The sequence below is a fragment of the Halichoeres trimaculatus genome, unplaced genomic scaffold (assembly GCF_033239565.1).
Source record: "Halichoeres trimaculatus isolate MK-OKI-2021-1 unplaced genomic scaffold, fHalTri1.1 fHalTri1_scaffold_7, whole genome shotgun sequence".
Lineage (NCBI taxonomy): Eukaryota > Metazoa > Chordata > Actinopteri > Labriformes > Labridae > Halichoeres > Halichoeres trimaculatus.
The window spans coordinates 21,596,841-21,617,284 of record NW_027437185.1 but is presented as its reverse complement, the minus strand read 5'-3'; the positions used below and the strand labels follow the sequence as shown (position 1 = coordinate 21,617,284).

General features: G+C 41.7%; 2 protein-coding genes across 2 annotated transcripts in view; one reads left to right on the top strand and one right to left on the bottom strand.

Annotated features, from left to right (window-relative positions):
- Nucleotides 1-1,812, top strand: part of apbb2a (amyloid beta (A4) precursor protein-binding, family B, member 2a) — a 49,553-nt gene extending 47,741 nt beyond the window's left edge. The window contains exon 14 of the mRNA XM_074674507.1: nt 55-1,812. Coding sequence (XP_074530608.1) covers nt 55-231 — 177 coding nt within the window. The 3' untranslated portion in view covers nt 232-1,812. The remainder of the gene's footprint in view (nt 1-54) is intronic.
- On the bottom strand, nt 1,499-19,974 carry LOC141793682 (putative methyltransferase NSUN7). The gene is made up of 13 exons (XM_074674508.1): nt 19,672-19,974; nt 18,862-19,243; nt 14,513-14,571; nt 11,739-11,869; nt 11,476-11,628; nt 10,634-10,817; nt 9,492-9,726; nt 8,725-8,868; nt 8,199-8,300; nt 6,705-6,840; nt 6,028-6,151; nt 2,939-3,206; nt 1,499-2,603 (listed from the first exon to the last, which is right to left on the bottom strand). Exons 2-13 carry the CDS (start codon nt 19,211-19,213, stop codon nt 2,167-2,169), a joined length of 2,325 nt encoding a protein of 774 aa, XP_074530609.1. The 5' UTR covers nt 19,214-19,243; nt 19,672-19,974; the 3' UTR covers nt 1,499-2,166.
- Between the last annotated feature and the right edge of the window lie 470 nt (nt 19,975-20,444).

Here is a 20,444-nt window from a genome sequence, read left to right as displayed (position 1 = left end):
ATGAGAAAACCAAAGCACTACGACATGATCTAACCCTTTTTCCTCCATCCTCAGCTGCGGTATCAGAAGTGTCTGGTGGCACGGCCACCCTCCCAACGCGCTGGCTCTTCTTCTTCACCCTCTGCGGACTCAGTGACCCGCCGGGTGACCACCAGCGTGAAACGTGGCGTTCAGTCTCTCATAGACACTCTGAAAACCAAGAAACAGCCGCCAGAACTCCCTCAGCAATGACCGCCACCAGTGACCACCGCAGCACCCAGCCGGCGCCTGAACCACTCACACACAATCACCAAGACAAACACAATAGCAGTACCAACTATGGTAACCAATGATGTTCATATATATTAGCAAACACCACCACAGAGGAAGGGAGGGAAACATTCACGCAGTTTCCCTGAAGATAGTTAGACGACAAAAAAATCGTTGAAATGAGGACTGGAAATGCCTGATTGTCTGAACTTCAGCCTTTGATCGCTTGTGGATATCTTGGACGGGTGGATTGCTGGGAAGGAAAACGTTTCCAGTAACAGACTGGTTACTCAGTTCATTTCGTGCTCTGTTCTCCTCTGTTAAAGCAGCCTACAGTACAAGCTCTTGGACTAGACCCCTGAGAAACTGGGCTAAGGGAGCCTTCAAGGACAGAAAAGGTGTTGTCTTTCTGTCATCAACATTTGACAGGTGAAGAGAAAAACAGGCAAAACCTGTCATTCCACAAAAAGGCATTAAAACTTGACTGATCCCTTCAATGTGTGACAGACCTGAAGCAGGCAAAGTCTCCTCTGAGGATGAATGGCAAGGTTTTAATAATGAAGTGTATGTAAATTATTGTACACAGGAAGAGAGAATTAAGGGCTCAAGTCGTGTAGAAGTGAGGGGAGGATCAGGTGTTGGTGGCAGGAAACGAGAGCTGTGGGCTTTGATTTTGCATGTTTTCTTGATGGGATATGTTTTTCTTTTGGGTGAGTTTAAAAAGTGTTGGAGGGAGTGAAGTGGTGAAAACACGAGAAATGGATGCTGTCAGCACAAGTCATCTTCCCCTAACCATGACTGGATTCACACCTGCACAGATAATCTGGCCTATTCCTGACGTATTCATGATTCAACTGCTTCTCTGTGCAGAATGAAGGAAATTTAACTAATCAGAAACTTTTATTTTACATTTCTGGATTGGATGAGATCAGCAAAGAATTGTCACAGCATTTAATGTATTTTAAGCTCTGAATTAAAGATTGTAATTATTTTGCATAGATGCTTCAAAAGCAGATTTTAAAAGCTAATGAATGTCACATTGCCTCTGTTCAAACTTTACAATTTCCTCAGGAATCTTTTTAGCATACACCCAAGGTTTATGTAGTAGCAAGAGAATCCAGATCCGGCTCTGACTTTGGCAGATGAGAAGTGCTCAGGGCTATGTGAATAGTGGTATGCAGCAGTGTTTAGCTTGCTTGACAGTATAGAAAAGACAGACTCAGTGCCAGGGAGTGAGGGTTCACTACCATTTCTTTTTCAGTAAATCCAGCCAGACTACTCCCACTCACAAACAAATGATACACACACACACACACACACACACACACACGCAGTAATAGTTTCCTGTCACTGCTATCAAAACCTTTACACTGATCTTATGGCTCTGTGCCATCACCTGCACTCGACATGAACTCAGCGAGCGCAGTCCGCTCTAAATGAAAGAGATGCACACACAAAAACAAACGAGAGATGCTGTAAAACATTTCAGTTCTGTTCGTCACTCATCTCTTCACCATGTAAATGTAACCTGATGTGTCAATAAATGCATTATTAAAAGACAAAGGGTTAGCTTCTTGAATACGTCCTTCCAGTGTTGCAGGCGAGTGGAAGCGCCTGTGGTAGCTTTTCATCGTGTATCAACATTGAAGTGACATTGGCCCAGCCCTTCGAATACATGCAGTTTGATGAGATTCTGACTGTGGCAGCACACTGAGACTCTGTGATAATGACACTGTGATAACGCCTCGCTCGAGAAACCTCAAAGGTTACTTGTATCATCACATGATCTGTGCAATGTGTCATTTCAACAATACCGTGTTCAGTCCAGAATAAAAATTTAGTTGCTTCTGATTTTATTTGGGGAACCCTTCAGCACTAAAGTTTATCCTTCTTAGTTTTTTGTGTTGGTGCTGGGACTCAGAACAGAGGTCGGGACCTAACCAAAGCACCCTTAGGACTGTTTCCACTGGAGCGTGAAAGAGGCGCAGCATGAGCTGGGGTTTTCCACCTGTTGTTGCTGAGCATGGGCCTGAGCTCTGTCTGGCTGTGGTGAGGTGGGAAGAAGCTGGGGAAGTGAACAGGAGGAAAGACCAGCACAACAGGCTTCAGCACTTCCTGCAGAGCTTTACGTGGACGGACAACCGTGGTCAGTGGGGCTGCAGCAGGAGGAGAAGGAGGAGGAGGGGCCGGGTACAGGGGTGTGGTGGGAATTGTAGTCTTGAATACAGGCTTGATGGTTTTCTTCAATGTGACGTTTTCTGTCCTCGTGAAAGAGGGGGTGTTGTTGTTTTCTGGTCTGGGAGAGGAGAAGGGGCTGGGTGTCAAGTTCTTCGAGGCTTGTGCCTTGACTCTTCCTAAAATACAAAAACAACACAATTTAGAGGACGCAGGCTGGACTTTTGAACTAAAGAGGAGACAATGTTTAAGAAACGGGATGAGATTATTAAAAAAAGAAAAAAGGTTTTTTTCAGGGGTGTTAAATTAAGACTCCCCTCCATCAAGTAGATTCTTACTAAATCTGTTTATGTTATTATTCAGTGCTGATCCTCCAAATCCCAGATCTCAATCTAGTTTTTTTGTGTCGCTATACACCTGAAATGATGCTATAGCTGTGACATATTGTGTCATTTGTCAGAGAAAAGCTGCATAAAACTAACTTTAGGTATCGAGCTTAAGCAAATTTACTCACCTTGTGATGACTGTCGCCCATTATTTGTGAACTCCAGCTGTCCACAAAAAGTTAAACTGCTGCTTCTTTTAGTCTCCATATTTTTTGATTGCACACCAACAGATGAGTTGGGCGTAAAGTTGCGAGCACTGTTTTTTTTCATGATCCTGTTGGTGTGTCCCTGCTGCTCTTTTCTGGAAGGCTGTTTTAATCCAATCTTATCTAGTATGCCTTTGGCATTTGCCCTTTGAAGCACTTCGTGTGGCTCCTCTTTGATCACTGGCTCTGGCTGTGGACAAATGAGAAAGTAGTGTCTTTCAGCTTTTCACTCACAACCAAGAAAAAAATGTATCAGTATATTACCAAGCCTCTGGGCACCAAGTGACCCTAAAAAAATCATTTGTCTGCATTGTTTACATTAGTCCCACAATCAACATAAGATGTACTAGAACAAGTAGTTCATGGATGTCAAAGTTCTGATTTTGTACACCTTGAAAAATGTAAGTGGAACAAAAAGAATAAAAACAAAGCGAAAGGAGAAAAAAAGAGGTGAAAGAGATGAAAAAGAAGGAAGAGAGGGGAAGAGGAGAGGGCCACCACGTCCTTGCTGCTGGCTGCAGGGTCACCTGCTGTCTCAGCAGCAGCCCACACAGCAGCCCACTGCACTTCTCAACACCTGAATTATTCACAAGCACTGTGCACACTGCTGGGACACGCAGCTTGTGTGGTTTTAAGTGTATATTTTGTTTTCAAGTGTTTGCACGCACTTAAATGCAAATCTGTAAATGCTTGCATTAGATATCTGTAGCTTTGTGTACACAGGTGTGTGCTTGTGCACTGTACAGTGCTCAAACAAAGAGTGATCTGTTGCCTTTAAGTGTTGACGCTCTCTGCACACAGGTAAACATTCCTCAGAAGCTGCACTGTAGTGCAGTCTTTGGTGGACGCCCTGAACTTCATTGATGCTAACTCATACAGACAGGGGGCGCTGAATTATTCAACAGGCACTCTCCCCTGCCTCCCTTTCTTCCTCCTCACTTCTGTAAATCTCTCTTCCTCTCCATCTCCACTAACCAACTCTGCCATACTCTGTTAATCTCTCATTTCCTTCATCACTGTGAAAAACCAAGCTGCACCTTTACACCCTGTAGCTGGTCTTTTTGATCTTTAATGCCAGTGTCCAAATTTATCAAACTCGCACCTTAAACAATAAAGATAACAAATTCAAAGTGCAAGTGCTGGAGCTGTAGAATTCCCTTTTAATATTGCCTAAATTTCTGACGTTCACATGTGATGCTCTCTGGTGCTTGTAGAAATTGGGCCAGAAACACATTACTTCACCGTCTTTATTGTCCCCAGATGCTTCAGTATGAAGTGCTCATAAATGTACTTTACAGGGCGCTCTTATCAAAGTCAATGTAAGCCAGCTAGCATTCAAACACTTATACAGTTACTTTTTTTATAGCATTTTTCAGAGTGCTACAATAACTTTTGATTAGCTGAGTTTATTGGAGGTTGAAAGAAAAAAGTGCTGCAAGCAGCCCCATTACCGCAGTTTGATTATCTTTTCATTCCTATCTGTGGAGGAATAAAACATGATGGATGGCACTACAGTGGGAGAGAGCTCTGTCACACCCAGTGGGGTGAGATGGCTTAATAACCCCACACCTGTATAACGAGCCTAACAGCAGATTTCCTAATGTGCCAAGTATGCTGTAAACGTGGTCATGATGTGGATTATAAGGCTGAGAAGAAACCCAGTCGCAAGGACTTGCTGATGCTTCTCTATTCATAAACTTCAACCATGATCAGTGAGAGTAGGCTTCCCTCCTCTAACAGCCTTACAGTGTCACTGAAAGACCACAAACAATATGATAAAGAGGAGAGAGTTTTAGACAGAGCTCAGATGGAAACAGAAAGGAGCAAGGGTCTGATTGGTCAAAGCATGGGTTCTGAACAAGACTTTGTAAAACGTAAAAAAAGCCTCAGAGTCAGGCAGTGTTTCCTCATTATGAATGTTCATAAAAGAGTCTGAAAAAAAAAACAGAAAGCTTGTCAGGAGTTGAAATTGCTCCAATAAATCTAATCCGATTCAGAGTCACTCAGGTTGTTTAATTTTCAAGTTGAATTATTATGCAGCTCGTAGATATATCGCACAAGAAAGTCGAAACAATCCACCATCTCCCTAATCTCCTGGGTACTACTGTGGGGAATGAAACCTTCTCTCTGACACTAACAGCCCCTCGTGCTCATCATAATCCTTCCATCTTATCCTCACTACCTGAATTTTTATGCATTTCAGAGTTTTCCAAACCACCTTCTACAACTTTATTAGACTTAAGTCACTGAATCTGTGACTTGGCTTTCCATTTCACATTTCACAGAGAGGCTGATCTCTCTTTTCTTCTGATTTTTCTGTCAAGGGAATGACCAAACATCAGTCTGGGATTTTCATGATCTTAATTCACCGGCAGGTTTCTCTGAGCAGTTAGAACCAACTTGGGACTAATTTTTTTTCTAACTATAAGTTAAAAAACACTTAAATTTCCAGATATAAGTTTTTTTTTTTCTGCACTTCTAATACCAACCATCAGCCACTTTCCCCTCCAGTTTAATACTGGGAAAATTCTGTGTTCAGGTCATTGTCTATTGTTGACATTTTTTTTGTCACTGAGGACCAGACTGCTTGCCAGATACTAAATCTACATGAGCTAAAATAGTCAATGCTTGTCTCTTTCACAGTACCTCCCAAAAGCAGAGGCAGCAGGAGTGGGCTGCTGGTGTTAGTTCTCCACAAAATTGCTAAGTTACAGAGACTTTGACAGTGATAAAATTCATTAAAAGACAATGACATCTTGACAGAAGACATGTCGGGCTTCGCATTTCAAGAGAAAAGTTGCAGGAAACACTGCAAGGATTTTAAATGTTTCATTACTGCAGTGAAAATCGCACCAAGAGAAAGTCCTGCTTAAAAAATGGCTGCTGTTGTTGCTCATTTTCCAGCTTACTTCCAACCCACCAGGTGTGTTAAATACTCGATTCTGATTGGTCAAACCCTGCCAATAATAGCTATTAGCATAGGGGACCCTCGGGAAAATCTTGATCCTTACCTCTTTGCTTAGAACAGCCAGAAAGCAACCGTTGCTGTGTGCTGAGGGCTCCAGCATGAAGAAAGTGTTTGTTTCCTCTGGGGCCGGGGCATGGTCAGGATGGCTGAACGGAGATGGACCAATGCTAAAGAGAGAGTACGTACAGATGACAGCAGCAGAAAATAAAAGCTAAGTTAGTAGTGAGCCGGTATATGCACATGCATGTTGTTCTGAACCAAACCAGTAATAATATTGTTTGTGTTTATTTATGCTAGCCTGAGGCATCGCCAGCACACCAAAGATGCTTACCGCAGAGAGGAGTCAATCTTGGTAAACCCAACTCTGCAGGATTTGTCAACTTCAGCAACTCTTTAAACCCGACAAACACTCACACACTCAATGATTGAAAAATATGGAGAGAGTTTCAAGAGAAGGCAAGCTGTCTGAAAGTCTTCTATCTGCCCTTTTCACAGCCTTTCGAGACATAAAATGGCACTTTTGATTACAATTCCACTGAATCTCCCTCAGTTTGTGCCTGAGGTGTGCTGAGCCTTTGACAGAAGGCTCTCTTTAGAGAGACAGACAAACACGTCGGCAGGCTGACAGACAGTGAGATAAACAAACACACAAAGACAAGGACAAAGACAGATGCAGAGCGTGCACCAAGGCGCTGAAGAACAACAGGGGCACCGGCTGACCTGAAGGTTGCTTGTCTTGGTTCTCCTTCCTGTTCAGAGCGAGCCTTGGCTTGCTCCAGGGCTCTGTTCACCACCATTTCATTTTCAGCGGGGTATGACGAGCAGGTGGAGTAAATGACAGCAGAAATCTTAGGGACTATAAAAACATGAGGAAAATGTGTCAGTACAATGACATGTAAATTTAATGTAGATCATACTTGAACTATTTCTGCATTTACAGCATGTATTAATCCCTGACAAACTCATTAAAAATAACCCAAAATTTGAAATAATGGGACTTCACTCTCATTAGATACCCACTCACATTAACCTCACTATTTATTCAGTGACAGCAGGAACAAAAGAAGATACATGTGCATCCAAAGCATCTTCCTCCCATTTTAATACAATTAATTGGACTATTCAAACTAAGCCATTTTAGTCATCATTCACTGACTTTGAAGAAATTTGTCCCTGAATATCATTTTTGTAATTGTATTTATGTTCATGCATTGCTCTTCTTGTTCATTTGCTGCTAGCTTGCTGTTTTGTGAAACTATTTGCCATTTGGCTGCCTTCATTTCAGCTTTGATTTCTTTCTTGCTCGTTAGTTATGTTCAGACAAAAGCCATTAGGACTGAGTTGATAACAAATAAAAACTGCTTAGATGTCACAAACTCCAAAGCAATGTATATATTTCTTTGAAGGAGGCCCCTCAGTTTAGACGACTAGGTAAAGTAGGTATGAGCCAGGAACATCTGTCTGCTTTAAAAGACGTCCACTTCAAAGCGTTGACATTAAGAGGTACAATTAATTGTTTGTACCTTTCTATGAGAGCATCTCTATGTCCACATGCCTGTGTGGAGATGCTGAAATCAAACCAAGCTGAGGCACTTGATACACACCCACCATTAATTAACAGTCCTTTTACAAAGTATACACACTAGCAAAAAGTGTAGACCAGAGCAAATCGAAGGCAGAGTGATTAGAGCAGCTGGTTTCCCTCACTAACAGAAAGACTCCACCTGCTTGATGAGAATGACCTGAGCATGACAGACTGAGACTAATGAGTGTAGCTGGGGACACCAAGTAACACATTGATAGCTTGATTATGACACTATGTTCATTGAATCTTACTGAGCGATGAAGCACTGACTGCAAGATATAAGAATAACATCTGTATCAAATAAAAGATTATGTCCAGCAGTAGTTCCATCTGTTGTTTTCAGATTTGAGGCAGTGTGCAATGCAAAGCAGAATCACTAATCACTTATTTTCATCAGACTGTGGCGAAGCAACATCAGCATCCCTAATTAAGACTCAGACCATCTCCAAGGGCCAGAACAGGCTTCAGTCTAATGGTAAACCAGATTAGATCATTAGGAAGTATAAGCTCCATTGTGTGTCAGAGAGGTGAGAGAGGCTGAGCTCACACTGCATGAGTGTGTTTGTGTCCCGAGTCCAGAGTGTGTGTCTGCGAGCACATCAACATAAGAGCAGTTGCTTCTCACTCACACTTCAAGGAATGATCAATATCCCTCCTCTGCTGGGCTACCAGAGCTTCCAGTTTGCTATGGGCAATGGAGTCCCGGGATAAGTCCTGCAGCAGGTCTGTGTCTGGAGAAATGAAAGTAAAGTGTTTCAAAGAGCAGAGCGCACAACATAGGTTACCAATAAAAAACAAAAGAGAAAAGTGTAAAATAATGCTAAGTAATGAGAAAATTAGAAACAAAAATGTTTAATGTAAAATAACATTATACTATATTCCATTGTGTTTTGTCCAACTGTGAAGAAAATAAAAAGCTGTGCAGGGTCATGATGTCATGATTTGTATTCACAGAATATTAATTTGAACTTTACAAGTCATACGGCGTGAACTAGTTTGGAGTTCAGTACACACAGCACCCTGTATTCAAATGACTTACCATCCTCAGGCATATTTTGGTTTGGACAAAAAAGGCATAAAGGAAACAAGGTTACACAGTGTAGTTCTGAAATCCACATTTTACAGCACTATAAAAACACCTCATTCATACTGTACCTCCATTCTCTTGCAGTATGAACTCCACTGGGTTGCTGACTGCAGACACAGAACACTTGGGGGTCAAGAGGATAATGCGCACCTTCTGTAGTCGCTTATCACCTCTGTCTAAAGAGTGGAAGTCTTCTGGTATCAGCTTTACATCTGAGCAGGATACACAGAGAGTTTACTGAACAGTTGTTAATTCTGTTAGTTAGATTTCCTCATGAAAATAGCCAGCCTGAGGGTGTATTTAGCAATTAAAAAATTCACAGCCTTGTCATACGCTTAATGTTTCCCCAAATGATTAGCTAATGTGGCAACTACTATCAGCATTTAATATTTACATAAAGCTCAGACATAGTCTGGTTTCAGAGTCTGCATACACAAATCTCTGAGGATTCGCTGACGACATTTAGTCAATTTTCCATTTTTTTCCTCAATATTTTTTCTAAATAACTCAAAAACTTTGTTGTACAGACCTCTCCTGCGCAAAAGGCATATCAATGTCTGATATCATTCAGTCATATACTTTACTATTTCCCAAACTAACCATTTGCTCAAGAAGGAGTAGCCACTTTGAGAGAATCGTGGATCAGTGCAACAAGGTCAACAGTTGATGTTAAGTTTGTCATACCCTCAATTTTCGTACCAAGAAAATAAAGACTATCTTATCTGTGAATTTATGAAAACTAAGACTGAAAACAAAGTGAATATAAACATCTGTTTCCTCTATCACCCTCTTATGACCTCACAACAAAAACCATACTTATTCATCTTATGCGTACTCTTGCAGCCCATGGCAATGACAGCCTGACATAGATCCTCCCTCTGAGCGTCTGTGCGGTCACTGACACAAACGTAGATGATGGGTATGACATTGCACTGTGCTTGATACTTCATGGCAATGAGAGAAGCTGTGTGGAAGACAGTTAGGCTGGAGAAGCACCCCGCCATCAGAACATCTCCTTCCTCTGTTAGCAGGGAGCACACAGCATTCGGGCCTAGGCTGCAAGATTTATCCTAGACACACATTGAGAACATGCATTAATTTTGCATCGAACCAACACATATTTACCCAAGACTTCTGGTTACAAGTTTTTGCTCAGTAAACTGGTGAGGAACAAACTAGGAGAAGTCGTGTATAAGTTAAGCACTGCATGAGAGGGGTGAATTATATCAAGGCAGGAAGAGACGAGACAAGAGAGGGAGTTTGGAGCAGCTGTTGTAAAGCAGGCACTAAGGGGAGGTAAGAAGAGGACATGGTGGAAGAATGAGAGCAACACTGCAATCAAGTTACAAGCAAGATGTCCTTCAATCAACAGAGCCCCCTCTGAAAATAGTGCTGTACATATCCCTGTGGGAGCACTGGGATGGCTTGAATTTCCGTAGTTAGCATCCAGATTACAAGGTTCTGAGGAAGGACAAACCAGCAAGAAGAAGAGTGAGGGCATAGGAAAACAGAAAAGAGGAGAGAAAGTGTGATGAAAGCTCATAAAATAGAGAAAGGGAGGGTTAATGAATTAAGCAGCAGTGTTGAATATTTGATTGAATTTGGCTGCAGAATCTGATTTAACTGTGTTGTGGTGCTGTGTTCTGCTTGCAGTTTGTGTGACAGCTTGACTTTAATGAAGTAAAAATTACATGATTAAACTGCTCTCCCCCTCCCAGGCTGAAGAAATCTTTATGACTCCAAGTAAAGTATGGCTGGATGGGAGGAAGTGCTGTGAAATATCTGTTTCCAGGCAAACTAATCTCTGTTGGCATATGGGATCTCAGTCCCATAATCAATTTCGGCAAGTCTATTGCCAAAGAGAAATTATGAATATCAGAGATTGATGGGGCCACGCAGATTTCAGACACCATATTAAAGTCTGCCAGGAGGAGGCTGCTCTTTTTTAGGCAGTACCTCTCTCTATGCAGCTTGTACCTGGATGATGAGCTTGTGGTTGCTTAGCAGCTCGGTGGAGTACAGCTGAGCCCTCAGCTGAGCAGGGAATACCAGTACATCCCCACAGTGGGGATCCTGGCAGAAGGTCTGGCCCTCCAGCTGCCCAATCGATTCCACCTGCAAGAAGCCTGCTGTCTTCAGCACACTTTGGACCTCACTGAGACTAAAAGCAAAGACAGGCAAAGAGCAGATTAGAAAAGCCCAGAGGAGAGACGAGGGGGAGAAGGGAGAAGAAGGTGAGAGGTGGGAACAAGAGAAGGACTGTCATCATCGATAATAATAATGTAGAATTGCTGCGCGGCCTTTTAAAGAAGTGTGAAATAGGCAGTAAAAAAACCATTGAAGTACACGCACTCTAACACACACACACACACACATGCACACCACTGGTCCCTACAGGTGACCTTTACAGTCCCACAGCTTGCTGAGGGTTGTTGCTGATTGAATCTGTCCACAGCAGCAGGATTTACACCTAAATGAATCAGCCTGTCAGGGGGCGTGCAAGAACACACATTAGCACCTACACACAACCACACATTTATGCACACACTCATACACACAAATACACACATAGTTCAGTAGTTTAATTGGATGTCACCTAGGCACCTGGCCCATAAAACATTAGGCAATACCTGAACTTAAAGGTCTGTGTGTATATGTACAGTAAATGTGTGTGTGAAGAGACTTGCACACACACCAAATATGCTTACAGTGCATTTCTGTTCTTACAGGTGTGCATGAACAGGTTGATGTTATCTGTACGTTAAAGTGGGTGAGTCAGGGGTGTGTGTGTATGTGTGTGTGTGTTCCTGTGTGCTTACCTGCTCTTCTGTGTGTTTACCCATGCATAAAATGGAAGGCTGCTTGACCTCTCCTGCTTCTTCTTCACGCTTTCTGGCAGAATATATTCAATGGACACAAGATCATGTTTGATCCTGCAGCGGGCCAGAGAGGCTGCCAGCTTTGTTTTACACCTGTGTACAACACAAACACCACTCAGGAAAAAATGTTTTTCTTTTTTTTACTTCATCTCTATCCCTCTTTTTTTATCAAACCCACTTGTCCTGTTTTTTTTTTCTCTTACTTGAAGAGGTAGCTCTCCACATCTCTTACTTCCTGTATGATTTCATCCTTTGCCCTGTATTCCCTTGGGAGGAACTTTCTGTCCTGGAAGTCATAGAGCATGATGGCAACAAGGCTCATCTGATCATCTGACTGAAGCATAAGGAAAAAAAGGTGTAGTTAAATGATAGCTAATTTTTCAACAACAAAGCACAATCATAATTGAGGCGTATTTGTAATTCAACGAATCAAGTCTTTATCTAGACTGAGCCAATTCACAAGAGGTGTGATCTGGATACTATAAACAACATAACTTAATGAGAGTCAAGCTCCAGTGAAGTAAATATATGGGAATAACACAGTGAAGTGACTGCTGTTTTAATTAGACTAGATCATTCAGTTTTGTCTTTTAGCCACTACAAACACACGCTCTTGCTGAAGGTTATCCTGACATGACCCCACTGCAGCTACTTGGTTGAAGTCAGGAGGAAACATAAATGATTTTTCTATTTTTCCTCCCCTACATTTACTTTGATCCATTAAGCTCTCCACTGTCTCTCTCAACTCATCTCCTCCTATATCAACGACTCCCTCTCTCTTCACCTTTCTGTCTGTAAGGGTGGGAGGACACCAGCCACTTTAGTGGCAGATGGTGTTCCACGGCAGCAACAGCTTGCAACATCCACAGTACGGGGCTAATGGGCAGAGTCACCAGCAAAGTCCCAGGGTTTATGCTGCAGTGAAGGAATTAGCTAGCACTTAAGATTCTACCAAGGAGCTTTGATTTCATTTTCTGCAAAGGTCAGTTTCACAGACAGGTTGAGCGGTACACTATTCCTTTTGTCCCTCCACCTCAGTTCCACTTGCCCTTTACCAAGGTTAAACCCTTGGGTGTGGTAAAATTCCCAGTCATTAAGTTGCTTGGCAACTGCTCCCTATGGCGGGAGACCGGCCCACAATAAACATGTCGAGAAAAGAATATCCAGCTCTGATCACTGCTAAATGGTAAAAGCTGATTAGAGAGTGTTTGCCTTAAAAGCATGATTCCAAAAAGCTACACATTTTTGATACTCTGTATAATGTAATCATCATTTATAACTTGGTATGTGATTATCACATAAAAAAAAACTATGTTAACTATTTACAATAAGATTTCATACGTGATTAAAGTTTCACATTGTTCATTTGGACTTATACATATTTAATGTCAAGTCTGCCGGTGTACATAATACACTTTCCGCACATGCACGTCCTCACTCCAGCTATTTCCCCCCTCCACAACACTTAGGCTTCATTTTTTCCCTCCATTGTGATCGAATATGCCTTAGGCTCTTTTAGCATGCGAGTCTAACTATATCTTCATTTTTCACTCTCAATTTTTTCATAATACCCTCATGCCTCCTCCCCCTCCCTCCTTATCCAATCTGCCACTTCCCTCAAACTCTGTTCTCTCCTCCCTCTTTCTCTTCTCACTATCAAGGTTGAACTTTATAGACGCCAGCAGTGTGAGAGAAGGTGAGAGTGAGTTCTAAAGACTGTCTCATTGTGTCTTGGCTTTATTGTCTCACCAGAAGCATGCAGAGTAACGACCTGCCACCAACACATAGGGAGACCCATTCATTTCACCATGGGACATATTTCACAAGGCTACAGTGGGAGTGTACTGTCTGTGCGTGCATGTGTGTGTGTGCATGTGCCCGCACGTGTGTGTGTGTGTGTGTGTGTGTGTGTGTGTGTGTGTGTGTGTGTGTGTGTGTGTGTGTGTGTGTGTGTGTGTGTGTGTGATGGGATCGCTCTTGTAATGAGATCACATGGATTTTTATACACATTACAGTATATGTCTCAAGTCTGTACAATACATCCAACACTTCTTGCTTCATTACTTTCTTTCTCCACTCGCTTCTTGCAGACAGACAGGCTCTGTGCATGCTTTATCACTATCAGCACTGTTAGAGAGGCAGCTAGCAACCCTCCTATTTCCACAGCATCCTTTATGTCCGGTGTTAAAAGTAGGACAAAAGTACATACCAATCTCCTCCTGAGGATACCTCTGCATTTAAGCAGCAGAGCGTTCCTCCACTGTGCGCTTGCTGTTCATGGCTGTGCTGGGAATCTATCTCGTACAACTACCCAGCATTCAGCATTGCCTCAGTCAGTTTCACTATCAATGTTCACCTTAAGAGTCTGGGACATGTTAAGAAAAGATCTGCAGATCACAGACAACATGCTGAGCACACTTTCTTGCTTGTTACAGCATTTAGATTTTATCCTAATTAATGGCGTGTTTGGTTTGAGGAAAGCAGGAAAGGAAAAGACAAATCCAGACAACCACTGCCACAAAGTACCCATTAGATGTGCTGCTCCAAGGGGAGCCATAGCCATTGATTAGGGTGGGGAATATCAAAGACACACGGTGCTTTGTGAGTTGATGAAAGGAGTGTATCAGTGTGATACATCAATATTACCGTTTCTGATTAGAGGTCTAGACAACAGAACAAAGACTGAATGGAGTCGAATGGAAGGACATGAAAACAGGAACAGTTTGAGGAAAACACTGTCAGAAGTGAGCATAAAAGAATACAACACCTGGTAAACAAAGGAAGATATGTCTGCAAATACATGAGCCTATCTTTTCTCATAAACATAATAATACATAAATAAAACATAAATACTTTGATTCTCAGCAGCAAACTGAATGTCACAGATTTGTCTCTCCTGGTAATATACACAAAGGGTGTGAACATGTTGTTTTCTCCTTACTATTATGTTTAAAAATACTTCACCTGTGCTACTTACCATTTGCTGTGATATGAAAAAGCAGCTGTCAATCATGATGTCCTCCAGCAGCTCTTGATCTGTGCACAAAGAGTCAAACAGTGTTAGGTAGAGAGATGGAAATGTAGTAATGGGACTTTCAATTACTAATCATGTGTATGACTAATAGTGATGCAAATTAGTCCCATCTTTTAAATCAGTATCTAATTATCCCCAGAAACCAATCGAGACTTCTTCATTTAGAGCAGGAGATAGTGGCACACAAAATTACTCCTATCCATTAACTGGTAAAATATATGCTAGCAAGGACAAATCCATATCTAATGATGAGAACGTGTCCAGAAAGGAAAAGAGAGGGAAGAGATAAAGATGAACACAGAGAAGCTCCTAGAGGCACCCTCAATGATCCTGATTTAATTTAGAATGATAATTCAATTAGATGGGGGGGGGGGGTAAATTTACCGTGATTAAATGCGTATTTGGTGCTTAATTAGAGGTAATCGGATGCTTCATTTGCCTAATTTCTTCCATTCATTGTGTCTTGTGTAAGGGGGTGTGTGAAATCCAAGAGCTAATAATATTAATGACATATGGAGTAATAAACATCTATGAGATATGTTTGTGTGAATCTTTTTTATTGTTAAATGTAACACCTGTCTCTTACATATAAAGTTGTACTGACTTGACAGAGAACCATATATGTCTACTTCTACAATTTTACTCTAAATTGTTTCAAGATTTACAGCAAAACCTTTTACACAGTAAGGTCAGACCGAGTTGGCTACTTTCTAGAAATAACTTGATTTAACTCTGCTGACCCTTTTTTATCAAATCTGGACAGCAATCTGAAAGTATGAGATAAGAAGAAGGAGGTGAGGGCTGCCCATCAGGTATCACTGCATGCATTAAAGATTTTTTCATCTTTATACCCTGGCTGTCATATCATGAATGTAGCAACTATTTCACCAGCCAACAGGATACTTTCTGCTATAAATAACAGACGTCTCTCCTCCATTTCCATCTGTGAGCAGCAGGCTCTCCCTTAAATACCAGGTCCACAGAGGCACACTATCAGTATCCAATATATCAGGTGAGGATTAGAGAACAGCTGCCACACTGAAAGTACAGTGTTTGTAATGTGTACATGCTTCTACTAAGGTGGGAAACCGCCTCTTTACCCACCACTGAGGTATAAACAGCAGGGATTGGTTAAGTATTTGTGTAGTATTAAAAACCAATATTAATATTCATATGAGGTATGTGTCAACCTCATGTGGTTGCTTTTGGTTCATTTCTATTCTCGACAGGTACACATCTTAAGCCCCAAATTAGAGGTAAGCTAAGGATAGAGCTTTCCACTGAGACACCATGGAAACTATAGACACTGCTGTTAACTTATCACAGCATCTCAGATCCTCCCAGCCAACAGGACTGTGGTGCTAGGTCAAACCCACACTGGGCAAAAACATTACAAAGAGGCGCAAACACACCGTTGTGTATGTTTACATCCAAATGTGTACACACACAAAAAACACATCATAGCTAAACGCTAGCACTTAAAAAGAAGCTTATCTTTAGCTGTGAAGACGAATGCATATCATCGGCACTGGTCAAATTTATAGCGGACCCAGGTCAATGGGGGCTTATAATAGAAGGCATTACTGCAGAAGGTCTTAAAGATAAGGCCTGAAGAGATAAGCACTTAGTGCACACAGAGCAGCGCAGGCCCCAGAGGGAACCATCATGGTTGGGTGTTTAGAGGGCACAGTCTTCAGCATGCTATAAATCACACGCAGCAGGTTGAGTAAAACACACAGAAAACTCAGCAATAAATCATCATTCCTAAATATCCTTTACACAGCAGACAAAGAATTTCTCAAATCAGAACTCCTGAACAAAGTTACAATGAAAGAAAAGTGTGAAATCAGTCACACAAGAAACCAGCAGAAGGCGCAAGTCATTGCAGGCCTGTATTTAGCTTTGAGGGTTTTTGTGGCACCCATCCAGATATTACACAATGAGTAGTGACTGATGGTGACTGCAGTCAAACAGATCCTTTGTGAAAGAGCCAGACCTGGACCCAGGCTCCTCTTCTTTCAGATAGCTTTTAGTCTCACATTGTTGTGCACCAGCACACACGGTTGCACATTAATCTATCCGGGGACCAGGCAAAAGAAGTATGCGCCATGAGTTATACAACCATCTTTCAGCTAAATGGCAGATCTATCTCACTTATTATATTCTAACTACCTGGACAATTTGATATTTGCTGAGGCATACTCGTGGTAACTGCACTGACCGTGGTCAAGGACAAGAAAAGCCTTTCCCTCAAGCTTTAAATTCAGCCAAACACAAAGTGGTCCAAGAAGAACCTTTCTCGCTGTACACAGAGACTACAGCAGCTACAGTCATTTGACAAGGGCGTCTGGCTGCCTGGCTGGACAGTATGGACAATGAGGCAGAAACACTCAGAGGAGTAGCCAGTGGAACAAGGAGGAATGCAGAAAAGGAGGAGAGGAGGGCAGGTCATGCGGCTGATGACAAGATCACCTCAATTTTTACACATAAAATTCACAAGAGCACAAGGTGAATGGACAGGAAAAGAAATCCTGAGAACATAAACTGCCTCTTGTTCAGCGATCAGGCAGGCAGGCGGATATGTATAAAATGCTTTTAAAGAGACAAGGGAGGTCAACAGAATACAAGAGCCCTGGAGATATAAAACAAGACAGTTGGCTTAGAAAGAGGATAAGAGAAAACAACTAGGCCACTAATATTTCTCAAATGAGCAAAATCTTTTCTTGTAAACTGTAAGATTTACACAGGGGGGAAACATCCTCATCTACTGCTCCTTCATCTTTCATCATTTACTGACAATGACAGCACCAGACAATTCTGTGTCCTTGACCACCGTTATAAAGCTAACTCAGCAACTTTCTTGTTTTAAGCAGATAAGAGTTATAATCATAAGATCAATACAAGAGCTCATTGGCATTCTCCTCTCCTTTTTTTGCTGCTGGGCCATTTTTCCTTTGGGTTTACAACCAACTCAGCTTAATCTTGGATCAGTCATTCCAAGCCAGTCCTCGTATGAAGTGTCTTGTGTGTCTGCATGTGTATATGTGTTAATACTAGTATGAGTGTGTGTCACCAGCAAATCAATTTTGCACCACAAGTCAGGCAGTTCGTGGGAGGAGAAAAAGTACAGATTACCATTGGCCTCCAGGCGGTGTCATTTCATCTGCACCCAATTTTACCGCACAGCCGGCATGAGCAAATCCAACATGTGGCCAAAATACATATTTGATCACGGCAATGCCAAACTGAAACAGTCATCACTGTGTTTTGTTGTGTAAAAATGATGTGGTATCAGTTTGTGCAGCAAAAGAAACAGTTTTAGTTATCTGTTACTGTTTCTATTTGCACCCTTTTTAAATTTATCATTAGCAAAAAAACAAGTATTTCAAAGCCAGAAGAACCAAGTGTGGGATTTAATTTTAGAACTAACTGTATTACGTTCATTCAGACCATTATTTGCTTTGCTTAGAACCAACATCTATACTTTTGGAGAAAGAGAAATGAAATAATTTTCATGATTATAAAGAAAGTGCGTAATCTCCATCCTGATTCGTGTACACCAATAAATGAAGAAAAAAAGTTATTGGAATTTGGATAATAAGTCCTCTTTTATAATCTTTTCCGTACTTGTAATGCCCTGCAAGTAACACAACCTACAGCTGTAAAACCGATGTAGGTTACTGCAACAAGGCACTGGGGCTTGTCATAATGGACATTTGGAGGTGATCTGCATTAATTGTCAGACATGTACGCCCAAGGCTTATCTGAGTTCAGTGGATGGATGGTTAGAAGGAACAAAATCATTTGTGGCTACGGGGGTGTTCCTGCACCCTGACCTCTCTATCCACTATGAATGCATAAATCAATTCCAGCCATCCTCCCTGCACTGACAGTCAGCTCACCTCCCCTCCTTTATTGCCATGGTGATTACACAGCCCTATGACTTCAGCCACACTGACCCCACCCTAGTCCTGAACAACAGATTATGGGCAAAATTGATTTGTAGCAGCGCATAGTATTCCCACTGGTAATTCAGGCTTTTTCCCTCTTCTACTTGCCCTCATCAATCAATCTATGTCCAATTCTAGCTGTCAATTAACATCTATGGGGTTATTCATTCTCATTTCAAATGGCTGGTTTTTGCATGGGAGCAAATAAGCTTTACCTGTAATTTAATACGGCTGAAATTAATTAAACAGAAACTGTTGAAAATGCATTTGATGATGTCTTCAGGTGCAAAATGTTCAACAATAACAAATGAGTTATCAGAATTGGTAATGTAAAAAACTCACATTTGAGTGTATTGAAGGCAAGCTCATAAGCTCTACGCTGCATCTCCTCATCTCTAACTGCAGGTACTGGAAGCCCCCTCTCATTTCCATAATTTACCAGCCGCTGGGCAGCAGGCTTTTCCAGGTGGTTGTTTTGAAAGATGATAGATGCCAGCAAGTAAACTCTGTCTGGAAAGCCCAGCTGACCTTCAGCGGTGCTCTGGAGGTCTGCAGGAGCAGCAGGATCATCCTCGCCTGCTGGGTTATCCAGAGGAGTCTGCGCTTTACTGTTAGCACTACGGGAGCCAGTCTTTTTTGTCTTACACACAGAGGAGCGAGTGGAACGCCCAGCTGTATTTTTGTTTTTCATCATGTCCTCAGGGATATGTTTTCTTCCAGAGAGCTGAAAATGTAAGAAGCAGACAATTTCAAGGTTGTTGCTTTAAAATATAAATTATTATTCAGGGCAACACAAATATCACTGATTATTGCTGATGAAATTAGGATGCTTAAAATAAAGAAAACTGTCTGCCTTTCCTGGTTCTGTTACAGTAATTTTCATGGTGACAGTTTTTTAAAACAGAACTATCTATTTAACTATTTTATCTTACTTTATTTTGTTGCCTGGGAACTGTAAGTAACAAGAGATAGTTAGGGTATAGCCTGGTTACTAAAAATAATTGCCTAGACATAAGTGAAAGAGTGTCAGTCATCTACAATGGAAGTCAATCATTAGCAATTAAATAACATTAGCACAAGCTAGTCTTCCACGGTTTTACTTTTTTCTCATGAAAGGAAAAACAAACATCGGTAAAAAGTATTTTGTTTTACCTCAAGAGAAGATGCTGTTTTCTTTCACCGAGCACCGAACTCCTCTTTACGTCTGCTGGTGTCACCGTGTCGTTTAACGGTTCTGCTCCCAGTCGTTGTATCAACCTTGAGTCGACGCAAACTTTTAACTGCCAATAAACTCTCCGCCATAAATCTGGGTCTGCTCCGAGGCGAGGGGCGTCTCCACAAATGTTGTTCCTGCTGCCCACTAATCCTGCCCCTGAGTCTCTTTATCGTTTATTTATAAAACCACCTTCACAAGATGTACAGGACTGTGTGCGCACTTGAAAACAAACTTTCTCTGTCAACGTTGTGCAGCACTTTGGTTGAGCGTTCCTCCATCACCATGACAACTGCATGTTAATTTCAGGGCCCTGCTCTTCACGGTTGAAGAAATAATCTCTTTAACTCTGGATGTCCTCTGTGTCTTTCTGCAACATTGCAGGCTTGTTACATTTTTACAGAGCATTTTGTCAAACGAAATTAATGGCAACATAGCCGGACAGAAAAACATCACATTAAGAGAGTTTCAGGTGGCGTTCAGCTTCTGTGTGAGGGTCCATGACGTGATAGGGGCGTAGGAAGCAATGAAGTATGGGGGACCTGTGCACAGAGGGTCAGGCTCCAAACTTGTTTCACTGTTTTCCTTATTGCTTTCAGAAATGAAATTGGATGCTTTGTAGCAACTAAAAGCCCAAAAATTTATACAAAAATTAAAAATCATCTAGTTGACTAAGGATAAGGGCAAGTCAGAAAACAGTCCAAATTTAGCC